This window comes from Pholcus phalangioides, unplaced genomic scaffold (assembly GCF_987345545.1).
Source record: "Pholcus phalangioides strain wild (caught in Gottingen) unplaced genomic scaffold, Ppha-v1.0 ptg000009l_1, whole genome shotgun sequence".
NCBI lineage: Eukaryota > Metazoa > Arthropoda > Arachnida > Araneae > Pholcidae > Pholcus > Pholcus phalangioides.
The window spans coordinates 8,844,676-8,866,923 of NW_028301602.1; the positions used below are offsets into that span (position 1 = coordinate 8,844,676).

Here is a 22,248-nt window from a genome sequence, read left to right on the forward strand (position 1 = left end):
TTTCTCGCGGTTCTGTTTTAATTTTCGGAGAAATTATTGCGGCGCGGAGGTTTTCTTATCAGTATAGTAACGCCATCTGTTGTCGAAATTGGGAAAAGTGACGTTGCCAAGGGTGCTCGCACAAGCTAAGACGCCTTCATATACGTGTATAAAAGGGTTCTAGCCATCAAGCTTATATTACTCGTAATATAAGGTGTTTTGTTTCTAGCCCAAGCGTCCTCCTAATGAAGAAATATCTCCTGAATATACGGGCCATATGGTCACAACTGACACGAATACACCTCGAGCCCAATTTTAACTGAGCAGTTGGAAAGCCCTAACAGCCACTTTAGGACGTAAACTGTTAGCCGTTTCATAGCCGAAGCAACTCCAGTTTGGCGTTCATTTTAATTTTTTCCCGGTCACGTTGTTTGTTTACGATGCTGCGATTGATTTTTCTGTGAAACTGTGCGAGTTGGATTCGTGTAACAATCGCTCATCCCAAATATATTTCATCCAATGGTCGGAATGGTCGAAACAGCTTACAGAGAGATTTGTCCGTATCGCGATAATGGGGACAATTGGAAGGAGATCACCATCGATTGCGGTAACGTACACCTTGTCGTTTTTTTTTCGAAGCCGTTATTGTGATGATGTCACTATTTTTGTTTCAGCACGTTAGCCGTTGAATCTCATTTATGGTTTCATTTACTGGAATGAAAGCCGGTACGCTAACTGTTAGGCGCTACCTGGTGGGCCATTGTGTAATTAAGTGTTTACGAAAATAATTTCCATTAAATGTAAATGACGTTTACAAAGTGACCACATTGAAATGTATAAATGGCGTGTACAGCGTATTCACTAGACTAAAGCGTGACCCATGGAATGAATCCAGTACAAGGATGTCAATAAATGTCATATTTCTTGTAAAACTCATTCCCACGTTCACTTGACGCACATTAAATATGATTGCGTATATTTTTTTACAGTGTGAATGTTGGGGGTACTTGATGTTTGTGGGTGGGGTGCACATAAATGCATATGGCTAATTCCCAATGTACAGTATACCTTTTTGTCGCTAAGTTTTCGACTGCACAAGAACAGCCATATGTTACCAACACCATCCTTAGTGGCACAGTTTTAAACATTGTTGGGTGCTATGATCCTATTGGTAACTTTAGTGAACTGTGCCAAATAAGGGTTGGCGCCGAGCAGTGCTATATCGTCCGTCGCTACCACGAGAAGCAGATTGCCTATGTCACATCGGACGATTCTGTTCTTTTCTTTTAGGTAAAGTCACTATGTATTGAAAATGTCATGCGTTAGCAACTGCATCTTCTTGTTTGGCATATTTAGCGCCATTTAGGCCTCAGAGAAACTTCACCAAAAAAGGGAACAGCTGTCGTATTGTCCGTCAGTTGGCGATTTTTGGCGCTGAACATGTCTGACGGCCTTGGCGGCGAGTCGCCAAGGCCGTCAGACACTACGGATGTCGAAAAAAAAAAAAATCATAGCCGTGCGAAACATAATAGAAATCACCAAGCATAAATATAGAAAAAAATATCAGTTAAAAAAAATTACATCTGGACCATTTTTTTAATAAACAGATCCATGCATTAAAACTAAAACCCGGACCCTTTTTTTTAATAATAAACGGATCCGGGCATGAAAACTTCTGTAGGTTCATTTTAAATAATAAACCGATAAGACAAAAGGCATGGCAATGGATGAATAAGTAATAAATAGAACGAATTTATAAAACGGTATGATACAACCTGAGTAGTAGATAATAATCCAAATGGCTTGAGCTACAGAAGGGAGGAATAATAATCCAAGTGACGCGCTGGAAATGGAACAACGGCTGTTTTGAATTTTTGAAAAAACGTGGTGAACAAAAGAAAAATCCTGTTTGGCGAAGCCAGCGTCATCTGGTATCACCCAGCGAAAACTGAAAAGATGTTAAAAAATACGGCAACCCAGAGCCCCATTATGACGGTCTTGGCGACTTATCGTGAGAACAAAGTTGTGGCGGACCATACTGCATCTGTTCTCAAAAAAGTGACATCGTTATATTCAATGATATCGTCACACCACAGTGTTTTAGTTTTGTAAATAGTGGGTGCACTATTTCAAAATTGTGAGTTTTTTTTTTGCCCTGATGATTGTATTATTTGAAAGAGTGAAGATTTATATAAGAAAAAATTATAAATTATTTATGTAAGTATTGTTAGCTTTCCATAAGCTTGGTCGCCGCCAATGTGGCGAATTTTTTTGCTTCGAGCAATCCACTGCAAAATGGACAATTCAAGATGACAGACAAAGAATGCGTACAATCGCACAAAAAATTCTATTTATTGCATGAAATCAATCTGATATGCAGTAATGAGCAATAATCAATTGAAGTATGCGGGAAAGGCAAAAAACTAGGAAGAAATTATGCTCACAAAAATTGAATAAACGAAATATGTGACTAATAAAAGGTTAAAAAAATATGCGTATAAAATTGTGTATTATATACATATTAAAATAAATATGTGTATAAAAGGTTGCCAAAACTAGCAAACTGTATCGGCTGTCAAATAGTGTCAATTTTGGCACGAAAAAAGTCGCTACGTTGCCACTGACCATGCTTATGGAAAATTAACCATGAATTATTTATGTAGTTATTTTCAATTAATCCAGGGAATATCTTATCATTAGAGAAATGATTGTTTATGAGAGGCCGTTCTTATTGTTTTCAATCCTGTATCTGGTCTAGGGTGTAGTGTTTCTAATCTCCATCCCTTATTCGGTCTAGAATGTTGTTTTTGTTTGATCATTTTGATCACACCATGGTCATTTTGTGCACACAAGGGCTAATTAGACGGGACCTACAATTTATTGTTGATTCCAGACGGTAACCTTTTTTATTCTTACCGAAGGGTTGGTGCGGTAGTAATTTTTTTCTGTTGTCATGACTCATCAGGAAAGTATCTGGTCCAAGGACGAACCTTGTTGTTTGTTCTTTATTGTAATTTTTTCGTTTTAACAACCAGTGTTTCCTCCTTTTTAGTGATGTGTTGTCAATTTTTTTTCTTTGGCAAGAAATACATACGAAAGCATGACTCCATTTCCCTTTTGGCAACTTCTCATCATGCTTTTAGATGCTTTTTGTTCCAAAGAAAAACAAATAGCTAACTTGGGTTTATACTATACCCGTTCCTTTCAGCATATTCTGCTTTGTAGGGGGGGGGGGGTAAGGCCTTGGAAAAAATACTTGGCCCGGTGGGGGGGGGGGGTCCATGACACTCTTGAGACGGCCCTGACTGTTGAAAATGGATCATATTTTGTAATTATTTGTTATCAGTAACAGAATTGTAACTTTGAATATCTCTAATCTCACTTTTTGAATTTTTTTTGTTATAGGTGCTTCACAGAGCACATTGCAAGACATTAAACTGCCACGGATCACTGGCTGTTTCAGTTATAGCAACGGCAGACATTCTTCTGTTGGAACCAGCAATCGTTTCATCATATGGTATGTTTTCTTTCTTTAATTTATTTTGTAGGGTTTTTGTTGCTTTTTTATGTTATGTGAAGACTCTACAGTCAATGCTTGTTTCTATGAATTTGAACGGGATTGAGCGATTCGCTTGTAAATGGGAAAGACATTTGAAGAAATAGTACAGTGAAACTCTCAACAATGGCCATTGATGGGACGTTAATTAGCCTCGGTGTTCTGATAATTAATATGCAGGGTAACAATTTTTCTAATAACTAATGATTAATTGTTATTTAAATAATAATTATCATAAAAAATTCTAATAAAGTTGAACCTTAATTAAAAAGGAAAAATTAGAATTGTCGAAACAGAACTTTTGTATCACGACCAATGTGTGTGAGTCTTCATCCAGCAGCACTCTTTGAATTAAGTTGATGTAAAAATCCATTTTTATGCCCTCCCTTTATATGTATAAATTTTAATAACTTATATTTTGTACAATTTATGTACATACTAGTGAAAAGCCTATGTAATGATACTCAAAGGGACCAGAGAAGCATTTTTATAAAGGAGTTATCATTATAAATAGAGTATATTAACGCTATGAATTAGGATCAGAGAGTAATATCAATATGGAAGAAATCATTACATAAGATTATTGTATGATTTAGTATAGAGCAGTGCTGGGGGCAAATCACAAGGAAATCCAGGCACCAGAAAAAAAAAAAATTTAAGCGCCAATATATTTTTTACATGAGAAAAGGGACCAAAAATTAATGTTTCTTTTGATTTTTTCCAGGACATAGTGACCCTCTTTCACATTGGCAGAGATATGCTACTATAAATTCCAAACATTTTGTGATGCTATCAGCTTACAATTTATCAACTACACAAAGAAAAGTTTTTAGGCACTAATACCAATTTTTCAGTCGCCATGGTGACCTGGTGACACCTGAGATCATACCCATCCCTGGTATGGAGATAGAGAGGCTACTTGCTATTTCTAAACTAAAAACTATTGTTGGTTAATATGGGTGTTGCTTCACTTTTTTTTTACAAAACCAGTTTTAATTATGATAAATTATGCCATCAATATTCCAGTTTCTTCCCACTTTTTATTACCACTAAAAGTTTGTGAGATTATTTTTTAAATGACTATCAGAGGCGTTATTTATGAAGGAATGGGGTGCCTCAGCTGTCTGTAGTCCAAGACAGTGAATTTAAGTAATTTGTAGTAAAAAACATCAATTTGAAACAGGAGAAGGGAGGCAAAATTTGAATATCAACCATGCGGCAAAGCTATAAATCTGCCTCTGCTATTCATAAACAGGTACTTTAGCTAGAATTTATAGTGTGTATACTTTTCTCTCTTAATCCATCAGCATATGATGACAATATGAGACTATATTTGCAGCAGGGCTTCACGAAAAATCAAAAAAATATATATTTATGCACTAGCCAAATTGCTTAGAAGATAAGCATAATTCTTTGCTCAAGAGAAATGGTATTAAATACCGTTTTTTTTTACTTTTACAAATCCTTTTTTTTTGTTGTCCATAGGCTTCAATTGAACAATTACATAAATAAAATTTTGGGTGCTAATGCCTATTTTCTAATCGCCATGGCGACCGAGTGTCAAGCCCTGCTTTATAACAATGAGGTCAAATGAGAATACAGTAAAACTTCATTAAGTCGTCACTCCGGTTAAGCACCATTTTTCTTCATACCCTCCCAGCTCATTGACCACAATGTTATTATACCCTTGTTTATTCATCGCTAATTTCAGTTAAGTCGTCACTATGAAAAAGTATGAGAAAGAGGAACAGACTATTTTTATGACTCCCATTAAAAAATTGAGCTTATTAACAACATTGCCATATGCTTAAAAGTCACCATAAAATCCTATATACCCAAACGGAACAGTTTAAGTAACGAAAGTTACATTGGTGAAGTTCATTTGCAGACTAAGGTTTTTGGAACGTTGGGGACTGTTCAAGCTAGATCTCATTTCTGCTTGGGCTCTATTAGAGAAACTGGACAAACCGCGAGACATCCAAGCTCTGTTGCAAGAAGCAACGTAAGCACTTCGACTCCCCCAAGGGAGGTGCAGGGCATCTCCGGCAAAACCAAAATTTATTGATATGTCAAAGATTACATATAGTGCAAGGAATTCAAAAATTATGTAAATCGAAGAATAAAATTAATCAAGTTAAAGTCAAAGTGCAATGGGCATGGATAATAAACAATCATAGAAAGCATGGACTCTACTAATTTAGGAATTCAAGATTACTTTGTAGTTGTATCATGAATTGCTGATGAAGAATTCAAACACTAAAATTAAATTTGATGTATATGTAAAATTAATGTGCAATAGAGTTCTGTTATGAAGAAAAGCTACTTATTCAAACAGTTGCTCTGTTATACAAATACAACGCCACAACAGGCAAAATGTCCAACGAGATGGCTGAGAAAAAGATGCCCATAAAAATATGGATGTCATATATTTCCAAAAAAATATATAGCAACCCAATTAAAAATGCAATTAACAAAAATTATAATCAATATATACATATGATAAAATACTATACAATGCCCATAAAGAATACTTATGGTTGTCTTATTCTAAGTATGGATAGCTTCTCGATTTACCCGAACATGTTTATTGTATTTCTGTTTAAACGTGTCAATTGTGTAACAATTTACTACCTCCGGGGGTAAGCTGTTCCATTTATTAACAATCCTAATAGAGAAAAATTCTCTGCTACACCATAACCTTGCATTGTCCCTCACCAATCAATACTGGTGTCCCCTTGTAAAAGCAGTCGATTGGCGGTGTACTAAAAGTTCATGGTCCATCCTATCCATCCCATTGAAAATTTTGAACACTTCGATCATATCTCCTCGACACCTGCATTCATCCAATGTAAACATATTCAAAAGATGAAGTCTCTCTTCATAACTCAAGCCCCGTGTGCCAATAAGGACACGCGTAGCTCTTCTCTGCACCACTTCAACCAAGTCTATGTCCTTCTGTAGGTACGGTCTCCAAAACCTTACAGCATACTCCAGTCCAGGACGAACTAAGCCTCGAAAAAGCGGAAGAATGACTTTAGGAGAATGCGAAGAGACTTTTTTGAAAATGAGACCAAGCATTCTATTTGCTTTTTTGACCACCGCTGAACAATGTTCAGAAAACCTAAGCCGCTTGTCAATGAGAATTCCCAAATCGGTGACCCTAGTTGCATCCGGGATAGTGACACCATTCAACTCGTAAGAGGACAGTGGGTTGTTCGAACCAAAATGAGCAACCACACACTTATATCAACGCTAAACGTCATTCTTCATTCATTTGCTCATTCTGCAATCCTGTTTAAGTTGGTCTGGAGCAACTCCCTATCGTCCCTAAAAATTACTAGTATAAATCAAAGTGTACAGTACATTTCACCACAAGAATTTAAGTAATAAGAGATAAATACAAGATATACGAAAGACTGGATGTTGTGAAGATATTTATTATTTGAGATGTTAATTTTTTAAGGAAGGAAAAAAACTCATCTCTGCCTCTACCGGGAGTCGAACCCGGGTCCCTCAATTGCCGGACGAGTGTTCTGACCACTAAGCTACAGAGGAGATAGAGATTTTCCTTCACTAGAGCGTATATATGCCGAATGGAACCGTGCAATGGACGGTGAAACCGATCAGCTAATAGCTCATGGACGACGAGCCACCAGAGGGCTATATATATGACATGAATGTCGCTCTCCACTTGTTAATACAAGATATACGGAAGACTGGATGTTGTGAAGATATTTATTATTTGAGATGTTAATTTTTTAAGGAAGGAAAAAACTCATCTCTGCCTCTACCGGGAGTCGAACCCGGATTCCCTTGATTGCCGGACGGGTGCTCTGACCACTAAGCTACAGAGGAGATAGAGATTTTCCTTCGCTAGAGCGTATATATGCCGAACGGAACCGTGCAATGGACGGTGAAACCGATCAGCTAATAGCTCATGGACGACGAGCCACCAGAGGGCTATATATATGACATGAATGTCGCTCTCCACTTGTTAATACAAGATATACGGAAGACTGGATGTTGTGAAGATATTTATTATTTGAGATGTTAATTTTTTAAGGAAGGAAAAAACTCATCTTCTGCCTCTTCCCGGTAAAGGCAGAGATGAGTTTTTTCCTTCCTTAAAAAATTAACATCTCAAATAATAAATATCTTCACAACATCTAGTCTTCCGTATATGTTGTATTAACAAGTGGAGAGCGACATTCATGTCATAAATAAGAGATAAATAAGATCAAAAATTGCCATTATTTTTTTCTTTCGCAATCTATAAATTTTATTAATGTATTGTTATTTTGATTTATACTTTAATAAATGTCATATTACTTTAAATTTATACGATTTTCATAAAATTGTTCATTAAAACTGACGGAACTCAGCTTAAGTCGTCACTCCACTTAAGTCATCATAATTTTTCGATAACTTGAGGTGATCACTTATCGAGGTTTTACTGTATTATAATTCAATATGCATGTTAGTGAGAATATAATAATTTTAGTGTTCTGTGCAGTGGCGGATCATGATTTTGGGAGGCCCCAGGCGCAACCTGATCTGGAGGCCCCCCTATCAGGGGCGGAATAAAGGTAGGGGCTGTCACCCCCCCCCCCCCCCCGAGAGGAATTTTTTCCAAAAAAAATCAGAACCGTCCTGAAAAATTGAACACATGGTCACAACCACCCACAAATTTGCGTTTATCCACCACTGCACCCTTTTGGCCCTAATAAGAACGAGATGGTTCACTAAAATGAACAATATTATGAAAATCATAACTTTTTTTTAATTTTTGCATCACCAAAACCATAAACACAAAAATAAGATAAGGAAATATAATAATATTCTCTGGTACTAGATGAAAAATAATCACACTCCCATTAAAAAAAAAAAAAATCACAGTAAAATTCTGCATCATATTTTTAGTAACCTAAGATGTCCGTCCTGGTGCCTTCAGCCACACGGCAAAAATGGAGATCCGTCATAGTTTTAGTAATTTAATATTACTGATTAATAAAGATTTGATAATATCTCAAATATAATATATTTGATTTGATATAAAGATACTGATAATATTTAATAGAAAAACATTTCTTCAATAGAGGGAATAGAGGGAAGAAATTATATCAGAGTAAATATAAGAATTATATTTTTAATGAAAGAAATTAGTTCAGAATGAATTAAATTTAATGAAAGAAATTATTTCAGAATGAATTAAAATTATTGTCAATGAAAGAAATTATTTCAGAATGAATTAAATTTAATGAAAAAAATTATTTCGGAATGAATAAAATTTAATGAAAGAAATTATTTCAGAATGAATAAAATTTAATGAAAGAAATTATTTCAGAATTAATTGAAATTAATGAAAGAAATTATTTCAGAATGAATTAAAATTATTGTCAATGAAAGAAATTATTTCAGAATGAATTAAATTTAATGAAAGAAATTATTACAGAATGAATTAAATTTAATGAAAAAAATTATTTCGGAATGAATAAAATTTAATGAAAGAAATTATTTCAGAATGAATTAAATTTAATGAAAGAAATTATTACAGAATGAATTAAATTTAATGAAAAAAATTATTTCGGAATGAATAAAATTTAATGAAAGAAATTATTTCAGAATGAATTAAATTTAATGAAAGAAATTATTTCAGAATGAATTAAAATTATTGTCAATGAAAGAAATTATTTAAAAATTTTTTTTAGAAATTATTATTTTTTATTTGTTTATTCTATTTTATTTTTACTATTATTATATTAATTATTATTATTTTCTCTTTCAGCCACCTCGTTGGGCACTCTGCCTGTTGTGGCCTTTGCCTTTGTATTATTTGTATTCAGAGTGAATAAAAATCTTCTATATTACGCCCCCCCCCCCGTTTCGTTTAATAACGAAAAATGCCACAGTATAACATTGTGGCCCGCGTACTTTATAAAATGTTTCAATATGGCCTGCTATGCCTCAAAGGTTGAAGACCCCTGCAGTAGACTCTCGCTAATCCGGTACGTATTAGACCACGATGTGCCAGATTTTACCGAAATTGCTGGATTAACTTTGAAGAAACCCATTGAAATAATATATGAAATTTCGTGCAAAGACATAGTCAGGACTTGATCAGCAATTAAGAAATATTAGAACGTGTTAAGGGGTTAGGGCATCGGGAGAAAAGTGACACCACACCACCTAAATATCCTGGACTACTGGACGTGCTGGATTAGAGCACGACCGAATTCTCCAGAGACTACTGTAGTTGAATTGAAATGCTCAAATAAAAATTTATCAGATAATTTATATATTTTTAGTTTTGCTTACCGTTATTTTTGGAGATTCTGCAATCTAAATCCTAAAGGAAATCTTGAGGATCGGCATGAAAATTTTTTTCATTACAATAACACACATTACAATTACATTAACAATAAACACTTTTCGGTCTGACACAAAGATGTTGTCTACCCAAGCCTCCTTGACCAATCCAAAAATGTAGCTCTTTTTTTTAGAAAGAAGGAAAAGAAACCCCCTTGATTTTTTTTCAGCCGGGGAGGGAGTGTTAAAAGAGAAACAGAAAAATCACGTGATTCAGAATGCATGTCATTCAGCATTCATTTCAAACCCCACTTTATTTTTGTCATATGGTCGTATGGTTCCAGTCATAGATTGCAAATGTTGTTTGAACCAGCTTATAGTATTTCATTCAAACAAGTGGGAGACAAAATCACAATAAGAGCTCTACTACCTTCATTTTAATTAGTACGAGTGTCTCTTCCTGTCGATGTCGCCGCTTGCCGATAGCCATCCTGTCATCCATTATACTGTATACAAAAGCTTACACCAAAGCTGTCGTATTATCGGCGCCCATAAAAGCATTTAATACTGTGGAATGAGACATCTGTTTATGCCTTCACTCCAATTTTCATTTCGGACAGACATTAGGACCTACTGTTCTCACCCCTCCTCCTGCTTGTGCCCTTAAAGAAATACTGTTTGAAAATGACCCTCCCTGAATGATCGCTTTACAATGTCTCTTCTTTCTTTGTCGGGGAAGAACTGGCCCTTGAGAGCTGCGTCTTGTAAATTGTTCTTTTCTTTCAGTTCCCGTTTTTCTTCCATAACTCTAAAAAAAAGGGAGAGCAGATACTGTACTTAGTTCAAGAGCTTTGTTGATACGCATGTAAATTCATATGTAGGATGAAGCACACAACTATTTGGAGGCCCCCCCGCTCTGCCGAGGCCCCAGGCGCGCGCCTCATGCGCCTGTGCGGTAATCCGCCACTGGTTCTGTGTTTACACAGAACACTAAATTTTTCGGGAAAAATGAAAAGAAGATAAATCACTGTTTCTACAATTATTTAAAAAAAATTCTCTGAAGGTGGTAGAAACCATGAGTTTTTTCCCTCTGGGCAATGGACGGTGAAACTGATCAGCTAATAGCTCATGGACGACGAGCCACCAGAGGGCTATATATATGACATGAATGTCGCTCTCCACTTGTTAATACAAGATATACTGGGCAGCGGGAAAAAATATGTTTTTACCAAGACTCTTCCCTGTAAAAGCTGGTAAAAACCATCAACGGTGAATACCATGCCAACCCTGTCTAGGACAGGCATTTTTCAGATTAGATTCATCCTCTAATGTAATCATTTATTTTTTTTGTTTTTATCTGGGGCAGTATTTGCAATTAGTGCTTACCCAACAACATGAAAAACAAAGGCTCTATGACCTAGTCACTTGTCAAATTCTGGTTTTTTTCTTTCTGAAAACCGTTTAGTGCACCTGTTAGCTTCCCCTTGAGGAACCTCCGGGGGTCCGCAGACCACATTTTGGAAACCGCTGGTGCAGGAAAGTACCCGTATTTATTTTTAAAATCAAAGGGCTCGAGGAAGGAAAAATTCCTTTAAAACAAATCTTTAGGGTTATTTTTCTTATGTGCTAATGCATCATTTTTCTTTAATTTTAATTTCCAAAAGTGGCCATTATTTGGAAATCATTGTTCGGAGCTAAACCTTAATGTTAGTCCAATGGAATGCTTTCAGTTTCCATAAAATGTTGCCTTAGTTCTAGGCTAGGCGCAAAAACAGTTTTTCAGAAAAAATCCAATGCATTGGGTTTTTTCAGGATTTTTTGGATTTATGATACTGGAGCTTGAGGAAAGCAAGTTATATATATGCTATAGTTTACATAAATGTAATAGACCTATCAATATATAACTGTTATTTATGTAATTATTATATCAGTGGTGGTTCATTAAAGAAAATTCTGGGAGGGAAATCGTTTTGCATCTTATGATAAATGGGTGTATAACATAGGTTTTTTTGCAAGGGTTTTTCCTCTAACCCTATAATCTAAATAGCATTAGAATACATAGATTTATTAATGTATTTCTCGTTAGAGTATGAAAATACAATAAAATCATTAGAAAGCGTACCAATTATTAATTACGGTGCATGTAAGGGCAGTTTTAAGGGGTGTAGTTTTTGGTGGGTTTTATCAAGTTTTTTTTGGGTTGGGCAAAATCAGATCAACTTTGCTTTGTTCAGAGGTGATCATTATGGGAGGTGTTACTGTATATTATTTGGGACCAGAAGTTCAGAAAATCGAGCAGTAACTATTTTTATTTTGCTGGTATATATGCAGATATACTTTTTTTCATTTAGAGGGTCTGTCTAATCTGCATTGATTAACGATTAGAAAAAAAAAATGCACAGGGTGCATGGAAAAGTCTTTTCGACCTGAAATAACTTGTGAACGGAGAGAGGTATGGCTATACATAAAGGGTAGGAAGCAGGGTCCGCACTGCCGATTGCCATTGTGCCAAATCACGACAAAATATTTCATTTGGCAAATAAATCAAAGATCGGATTCGCTAAATCGCAAGTGTCCATTCGGCTTCTTGATGGTCAAATCAGCCATTTGACACATATGCAAAAATTCAGAAGTGAAATTTTTGTTGGCCAATCACGAACAATGTCAGCTACTTTTGGTACGGTTCCAGAGGAGGGTATGGGATTGGCAGGTGTATGATCAACTTCATCTAGAAGCGCACCCCCCAAGAGCCTACATGCAAAAAACAACCTGTTGTTTGAACCCTTTACTCGATAATAATATTTCCCTCATCGGAGATGCCACCGACACGCTATTGCACGTCAAATACCCGGAATTTCGGAAAAGGATGCATAAGAATTTTGTTTACGCTTCCTGTGGGAAGCTTACTTTCCGAGTTTTAAGAAAAAAGTACGGAGGAGGAAAACCTGTGTACCAACTTAATTTATTTTCCTCCTCACGTTATCCTTATGATCGTGATAAGGTCTCATGACCTTAAAAACGAATGAGGCTGATGAAATATCAAGTTGTGGCTCGGAATGAGAGTGGCTATTATATACATTATACGGAATTTCCCAATTTCTGAGGGTTTTTCTCCTGCTGGTTATATATAAAAAATTATGGTATGTTCACTTCTACCCATCCACGTCAGAGACAGCGTATTTATCGCGTAAATTCGCTTCGTTTTCACGAGATTGCAAATGTGATTTTTTTGAAGAATCGCCTATTGGAATTGTAATATAATTTTCTGAGATCGTTGGAGGAAAACAAACGAAATCTGAAAAACTATCATAAATATCCAGTCACCAAGCTGCTATGCTGTCGTGAGTTTCACGTCACAAAAATCCAAGTTTCGGGCCCCCTAGGCCGCTAATGCTCAGTGGTGGTAGACTATAAATTCGATTTTCTGAAGTTTTCCAACTTTCAGTTGGCTAGCCTTTGAAAAAAAAAATTCTGTTGCCACGGCGCCGAAGCGGCTCTTGGGATAAGTGACTCATATGGGTTGCCGCTCCATGAGGGGCACCAAATCCAAGATGAAAGTGCAAAAAAAAATTTTGATTGAAAAAAAAAGGGGGGGGGGATATTTATTCACTCTAAAGGGTCCTAAAATCCAAGATGGAAGTGCACAAAATATTTTTTAGGAATTGCAGGGCCAATACAAATCTGACATAGCTCCCATATTAAGGTGTGAAATATGTGGAAGTTTATATGGAAGGATTTAGGCCTATATGAATCAGAAGATGATCATCAGAGAATCATTTGCTTTAAACTTATTATTGAAGCTAAGGTTTCCTGAAATGAAAAAACTGATTTATTAGTAAATACCGTATATAATGTGCTTAACTTAATTATTTGTTTTAAATTAGTTACAAATGTTAATTCCTCAGTGTCAATGGATTTCTTTGCTGCTCTTTTGATTTTGCACTGTAACAATTTATAACAAAAACTATTTTTGAAAAATTAAAGTGTGAATGAAGAGAACAAAGCATTTGCATCACTTCAAGTAGTCAGCTGAATGGGTCTGAATAGTTTTCTGGAACTTTCGCAAGATAAAGCAGCTTTGTTCATCTAAACTTGAGAGGGGGACGAATTTACGGCAGGAGATGGATTTCATGCACTTCCCCTAAATCTTTGGATTAAACTTGTTTTCAGAAATCAATTATTTATTTGATGCACGGGGGTGCCTGTAAATGATGGGGGGGGGGGCAACTTTTTTTTCAAGAGGAACCCACTTTCATTCAAAAAGAACTCAGATTTTGCCGACAACCTAGGACTCGGATAAGTTAGATGGGAGTGCTATCTCCGACTCAATATCATGAACCTCATTAAAACACAGTTGCAAAACAGAATAAATGTAAAAAATATAAATAACAGTATTTCTATTCCTGTTAATCGTCCTAGCAGGCAACAATTGGATTTCGAAAATTCTTTTGAATTGTGGACAGCAAAAAAAATCTCTGCAAATTCTTGAGAACTAAAATATTTTTTGTACTATAAAAAAAATTTACATTCTTATATTAAACAATTTTTATTTATTCACGATTTGCATTTTGATTTATATTCTGATATTGAACTTGATATAAGTTGTTTTGGAATCTGCATTTTATGATGCGTTAATTTGGCTAAGGTTCTCTCTCATTTGGCTACAACTTTTTCCATATGATTAGCCAAATTGCTACAATTGATGAAAAGTCAGGGCGAACTCTGGTAGGAAGTGACTCCACTCAATCAAGTTCAACAAATAGCAGTGTGTAAAATAATAATTGGGACGGGGATAGAAAAATTCAGATTAGTTTGTGGCCCCCTGATTAAAAAATGTCTAATAAACTAGCGTGAAATATTGCATATGATAATCTCAGTTTTATTGTTTTTCAGGCGAACTGATGATGAAGTTCTTGAAATGTATGAAGATTCTCTGGATTTAAATTTGAGAGGAAATCATATTCGTTTACGCTTTCAGAACACTCCAGTATTAAAAGGAGTCAGCATTCATGAAACATCAGACTCTGTAGTTGTGCTAGTTCCAACAGTTTGGACAATTCACAAGTTTGCATTCACACATCCATCACGTTTACCTTTTATGGTAGGTTTTAACGTTCAAGCTTCATTTGCTTCTGATATTGAATGGTGTGGCTATTGTTTTAAGTTACTTACTAAAATGTAAAAACATGTAAATAGAAGGCTCAAAAGTATATTCATAGAATTTGAAATTTTTCTCTCAAATGAGAATGAATTTGTATTCAATGTTTCTGTGAAAGCTTATGCTAATGTTGATGAAAATAATTTAATAGTTTATAATTTAGTACTTTATAACCGGGAAAGTGGGTTTTTCTCCATATTTTAAGATTGATAATATATGAATGTATAAAAACTATTGTTAGATATTACAGAAAAAGGAAAAAGAGAAAATTTCAGAGGCTGTGTAAGGATGTGGTCACAAGTTTAAATGTGAATAAATTTTTAGACCTCGTTACAGTTTCATGTGACATATTTTGTCAGCAAACTAAACCTGAAGAATGAGTCTTCGTGTGCATAATGTCCCCTATGATTTGTTTCTGGTGCGCCAAAATTTACATCTCGCACCAATATTGCCAAATAACGAGTGCTGAATCATCAAACATCATGTTGATTCTTCCGAAATTCGCTTTTTTTTTGCAACAATTTGTTTCTGAGTGTAACAAGAAGTCAAAAGGATCATGCTCATAAAATTGAAAAAAAAAAAAAAAATCAATTGCTTGTATTCATCCATCATCAGTTTCTCACTTCCCATTTGGCACATAAATGGTAGTACCCCCTGAGCACATAATACTGCCTAATTTACCAAAGAACATTTAAGATTTTATGATTTCCAAATTATACTCATTCACTCCTTGGTAATGGGGATGGCTCAAGGGCCATCTGCTCTGGGCAGGCTCCACACTATAGCCCCATTCACAAATTTGCCCATTTGCAAATATTGCGGTAGCATTGGGTTTTTTAGTACCTGCTTGAGGACTTTTTTCCTTTGTAAGTAAGTAAATGAAGAGCAGTCATTGGTGAAAATTCTTGAAGCAGGTTTTAAACCCGCTGTTTCTATTTCTGATGTGAACTGGGCTTATAAGTAGCGAATCTGAGGCCAACAATAAAGAAAATAACTGTCAAAAAGTGTAATTTTTTTTATTGTTAGATAATTAACAATAAAATGTAGGATATAGGTCTATATCAGTATATTGAGAGTGTTTGAATATCTGCAGCATTCCCAGTACTTTTTAAGGTGTGGCTTGACACCAGTCCACTTCCCAGTTGTGGTTGGCTAAATACGACTTTATGTGGTTTTAAATTCCAAGTCGGCTATTTCTTTGAAAAAAAATACATGTTGCCATAGCAATTAGGAGTCCTGTAACACAAATATACACCCAGGTACTTATGCATGTATTACGATTTGGAAGATGGGTGGCACCAACTGTACACTAGAATATAAAAATATCAAAAATTAATAATTTAATTAAATTATAATAAAATTAATAATAAAACTACAGCTATCAAATTCTTAGCGCTCTGTCTTTAACCTGGTTACTAAGTATCCATGTATGTACACTGTAGTGAAAAGTAAAGTGTGATAAATTGATAATTGGTAACAATGATTTATCATGCTGTGACACAAAACTTTCAAATAAGTTGCTCTTTCAAGTAAGGTGTCAAAAGCCTGAAACAAAAAAAAAAAAAACAAAAACAAAAAAAAGATAAAAAGATGTTTTGTAACAAAAGACTGCAGTTGTTTCATTTTGAGAGGAAACTTTCCCGACACAAGGGTATAATAGCGACATGACCACAGAAAAAGATTGCTACTGCAGGGAGTCCACTACCAACCTTTCGGTAAGTATAAAAGGTTGCTATTTGGAATCAGCAATAAAGTGTAGGTTCCGAACTAATGGGGGTGGGGGGGTTAACGAAAATATTCTTGTAAGTTAATTTTGCTGCTCCAATTTATAAATACCTGCTCCAAATCTTATATTTTGCTGCTCTGAAATGGATTTCATCACTTCCCACTCCTGGGGGCAGCAAGCCTGGTGTATAGACCAGAAGAGGTATTAACACCAGAGTGAGATATCATTGGATTTGTCTCTACGATATCTATCAGATGATACCATTGGCTTTGATTTGTGTACTTTTTGAAGTATGGGTGTTTAAAGAATTTCGTTACACAATGTTTTGATGATGCATTTGTATCACCAGCTGATTTAAGGGATATATTCTCATAAAAAATACTATAGTACACTCTTATAAAGTAAACAAAATGGTAAAATTCAGATGAAGATTGTCATCTCTGAATCATTACATTTATATCAAATCAAACTTTAATAGCCATGCTTCATGTGTTTTAAATACCATATGAAAGCATCTGGATTATGAACATTTATGATAATGACTTTTTTTTCTTTCTATCTGTGCAGGAACATTTCCAGAATGACAGTGATGCAGTGGTTCCATCAATTTTTTTCGATGCAACTCTTGAAACACTGCAGAGTTGTTCCACTTATCATGTGCTAAATCATTCTTCTTTGGGAATGACTTTACCTCATACTGCCTGTTCCTATCTGATGCCTGGAGGAAGAGTTGCATTTGTACTTGCCAATAGTACAGGATCCCTCTCATTAGTTGTGATGACGGGTAATTTCTTTTATTAGACATGATTGCCAGAGCTGTTTTATTTTTTGTAATTAATTTCATCCAAAACGAAGTTATGTTACCTAATAGTGTTAGTTGACTAGCATGAAACAACTTATCAGATGTTCTTTTCATTTGAATCAGTTTATTTAGTATACAATAGATTCTGATTTAACCAGTATACAATTATAATTTCTTTCATTTGTAGGAGAGCAAATAACATGTTGTATGGAATTGAATAGAACTTCAATCGTGTCAAGGCTATGGAATGGTATCATCAGGTAAGTACCGAACATATTAATATTTGAGTAAAATTTGTCATTTGACTGTATGCAGTGGAACTTAAGGAGGTAATGAGCTTAATTCATTCTGCTAATGTGCTCATTCATCAAATCAAACTTTACCCATGGGAAATAATGGAAACTAGGATAATTCATTCCACAATTATTCATTCACATAAAATGACTAATAAAAACAGCATTCAATCAATAATGCAAACTCAATACAAATACAAGGTTACAACAGGTAAAGTGCTGAATGAGGTAGCTGAGGAAATAGATGCCCATTACAATATAAATATGTGCGTATGTCATAGACTTCTGAAATATAGGAACAAAAAGCATTTTATAGTTTTGTATCATATTTTGTTCATTTTCATACAGGTCTGTTTTTGTTCAATGGGTAGCAGAAGGAATCCCAGTTTCTTCCCCCCATTTGTAGGAGAGAGCAAAAGATTTACAAACGGTACAAATGTAATTCAATCATTACACTTCACTCCTGAAATATATATGGCAGCACTGAAAAATCAGACACAATACTAGATACACACTCAGACTACTACTTGACCACACATACACCTTGTCCATATTCCACTGTGGAATTTCTAATGACTTGGTACATGTTGGAATGTGTGTGTATGTGTAGTGAACCTGACGTGAAGTTTGTTTCTGTGTAATGCTTGTGTGTAGTGCTTCCATCTGCCATCAATTTTTCTAACTATGAGTGAAATGTAATGATTGAATAATTGTATTGTAGGCCTGTTGCTCTCTGTGGCGAGACTTTTTAATAGGGAGATCGACTCGCATGTATGCACTCAGACTGTTAGGTACACACACTTACACTTCTGACATAACTCACTAAGTAGTAAATTGAGAGCCGAAGATAAAAAATCTAATGGAGAAAAGACCTCATGAAAACATGATTCGAGCTGTGACTTCATATTGCCAAGAGAACCAAACATGCAGCATGACATGGCCATTCCCCCCATTGGATGGACTGATTTTGGAAAAGAAAGATCTCCACATAATCCAAATCAACCTAGATAGGGGTGGGGTTGCGACTAATCGACTAGAGGTCATGGCAAAAGAGCAAGACGTGGATATTCTCCTCATTCAGGAACCCTGGACATGTAAAACAGATGATGGATTCGCTCTAAAAAGCCTACCAAAAGCTTGAACTTGCTGGCTTTCAAAAAATGGCAAAATGGCAGTGATCTTCCGCAACAGAAAAATCAACGGGGCTACGGTCAACATTAAAAAGAACTCGGTAGCAGTTCAGATACAGCTTGAGAAACAAGAAATTATCCTGATCAGTAGCTACTTATCATCTTACAAGAACCTGCCGGAGGCCCTTCACATGTGAAGCATTGTTTTAAGTTATGAACAATAACTTACAACAATATATAATATGTCAATGAGGTTCAATTGTAACTGCATGAGTGTATCCCATTAGTTTATAAAAATACAAGGCCACAACAGGCAAAATGCCCAAAGAGATGGCATATATATATTGATCAAATAGTAAAATAAAAAGGTGTGAAATGGACTTAGATTGATGAAAGAAAAATGCACTTTACGCCATTCCCCAGATTGATATACAGTGGAACTTTGGTTAACGAGTAACTTGGTTAATGAGTGATTCACATTATGAGCAAAAATTTTGCACTTTGTTTACTCAGTTTCACGTGATCACAACTGAACTGATGGTTCTTCGCTTTGGAAACTGCGAAGTTCTTTTTAATTTTCTCCCACGTAGTTTTCAGTTTGTCAAACTTAAGAAACCCTATCCTTCTAGAGTTTTTGGAAAAAACCATTTCCACATTGTGCGCTACCTGAAGATCATCAATTAAGCCGGGAATGGGTGTCACCAAGAGAATCCTCAATTGTGATTGATGGAAACTGGGCTGATCACATTGTTGAACACGACTTTGAGGGTTTGGCTTGTGAACAGAAACTACCATTTGTCAATGAGATTGAATCCTTGGAAAAGACCATGGGAAATTTTGCTGGATGCTGGAAATCAAGCTGGATGGCATTGAAGAATTAGTGGAAGAACAAAGCCAGAAGTTGACCATAAACAATTGATGAATCTCCATTCCATGCAAGAGTTTGTGGATGGGATCTCATCAGAGCAAAAGGGAAATGAGGAGGAGTTTCTCACTTCAAATGAGATGTCGAATGTGGGAAGTTGCCCAAAGTTTTGTGAAAAGAATCACCTAAATAAAGTAGTGTGCGAGCAAAGAATCTGTCCAACTACAACAATGCAGTTTCCCATTTACGCATAGCCCCCAAAAAGGAAGTGAAAGCAAGTATCATTGGATAGATTATTTTTTAAAGTCACACAAAAAAAAAAAAAAATATTGTGGTGAACCAGCAAATAACCAATGAGTAATTATTGATTAATTTAAATATAATTTTTATGGGAATGAATATTTGTGAAAAGAATCACCCGAGTTTCCATTATTTCCTATGAAGAAGTTAGATATAATATACTAGTGATTCTGATAACGAGCATGTTCACAGAAAAAATTATGCTCCTTAACCGAAACCGTTCCACTGTGTGGTTACATGAACTGTGTTTTGATGTTTCTTTATTTTTTATTTCTGACTAGGGGAGCTTCAAATCCTGGAGATACCATCGTCAGTATTGTTTGCCATCAAAATAAAAATGACACTTATATCTTCACTATGAATAGGGAACTACAGATTCACATGTATTCACAGAATGTAAGATATGAATACAAATTCAGTATTATTTTTATACCATATATTGAAATGCAAGTGAAGCTAAAACTCTCATTTTTTTACACATCTAAAATCTTTTACATTTAAAATATATATCTTGAATATATAGTGTTTTGATGGTTTGAAAATTCTAAGAGCGAAACTCTTAAAAAATGTTTTATACTCTCGTAAGTCTAGTTCTTATATAGCAGATTTGTTAGGCAGTAAATATCTAAAACATATTCCTATATTTATTACTACATATTCCATTTGTTACTATACGGAACAGATTTTATTATCATGACTATGTCATCTCTTTAATTTGCAAGATCATTTTCAGATTATGCATCATTAAAATAACATAACAAATTTCCCAAGTTTGCGATGTTTCAAACCAACTTTTCCAGATTGTATTATAGCGAAATGCATAAAGTGAGATTGCTTAAAGCTAGGAGATACCTGTACATACAACATCAAATGCTATATTGATGAATAAATTTTGCAGCAATCAAAATGTTTGACTTTCTTATTGTTATCAGTGGTCTGTTCAGCCAAAATTTAGGCCCATTTTTCTGGACCCTTCACAAAATTTCCAATCTGAAAAACAGAGCCTCCACAAAATACAAATTAATTGAACCATAAATTTGACATTTTATTTATTCTGTGATAAATTAACAAGCTTATGTCTCTTCCCATAAAATTAATGACCCTTTTCATAAAAATAAGGAAAATTTTCACAAAAATAGGGCCCTATAAAAAAAGTTCAGACAGACCCCCCTGGTTATACTTATTTTCTGAATTTTTTTGATTGCAATTACAATCAGTATAAGCAAAGTGTGCTTAATTTTTTCTCCATAAGTCAAGTAAAATTTGAAGTTGGTATGAGGAAGATACACAGTTCTAACCCAGCTTATAGCAAACCTTCAAATATGATGATTGTCGTTTCTCTCTCTCTGGTCCCTTCAGATTTATTATGTATACAATGTTACATATGAATATGTTTTATGTTATTATAGTGCAGGGCCTGTCAAGTCAGAAAACTATTTTAGACTCCAGTCAAATTAATTAGGAGCGATGAACAGATTTTTTTTTAAAGAAATAACGGTAATAAATAATGTTTTGTTTACTTTTACAGAAATTTGACTCCTCATGTCTGAGGACACACTTTCATGCAATCAGAAAATTCTGTATCTTCCTTAGAATCTAATTTAGCAATCACATACAGAATGTCTTGGTTGCCATGGCCACTTGGTGCCTGGGATTTGTCAAATTCTGCTATAGTGATTCTGTCCAATTTAGCAATCGAACATATAAAATTTTAGGTGCCAATTCTGAAAATTGTGTTGCTATGGCGAGTGACCTGATGCTTGGGATTTGTCAACCCTGGGTATTAATATATATATGCAGAATAAACTGAACATGACCAGGGTCTGCCACTAATACATATACAAATTACTTTACTACAAATATGTTCTATTACCTTTGTCTTCCGCAATGGAAGACAGATGGCAGCACCAGCAAGAACATGAAACAAGCACAACTCTGTCAGTATAAATATGTTGTTAGGGCCGTGCATATACACAACATGTTCCGGCGTGTACATATTCGTTAGAAACTCATCTGAGGAGTGATGTTTAGGAGTCAATGAATTATTATGTCAACATTGATGGGGGAGGGGCTTTGGGTTTGCTGATTTTTTGATGAGGGGAAGGGGTTAGAATGATGCTTACGTCATCAACC

General features: G+C 35.2%; 1 protein-coding gene across 1 annotated transcript in view; it reads left to right on the forward strand.

The window, feature by feature from the left end:
- The first annotated feature begins 349 nt into the window (after window positions 1–349).
- Window positions 350–22,248, forward strand: part of Nup160 (nuclear pore complex protein Nup160) — a 104,784-nt gene continuing 82,885 nt past the window's right edge. Inside the window, exons 1-6 of the mRNA XM_089237125.1 lie at window positions 350–586; window positions 3,385–3,496; window positions 14,735–14,942; window positions 17,293–17,509; window positions 17,715–17,787; window positions 20,397–20,511. Coding sequence (XP_089093251.1) covers window positions 499–586; window positions 3,385–3,496; window positions 14,735–14,942; window positions 17,293–17,509; window positions 17,715–17,787; window positions 20,397–20,511 — 813 coding nt within the window. The 5' untranslated portion in view covers window positions 350–498. The remainder of the gene's footprint in view (window positions 587–3,384; window positions 3,497–14,734; window positions 14,943–17,292; window positions 17,510–17,714; window positions 17,788–20,396; window positions 20,512–22,248) is intronic.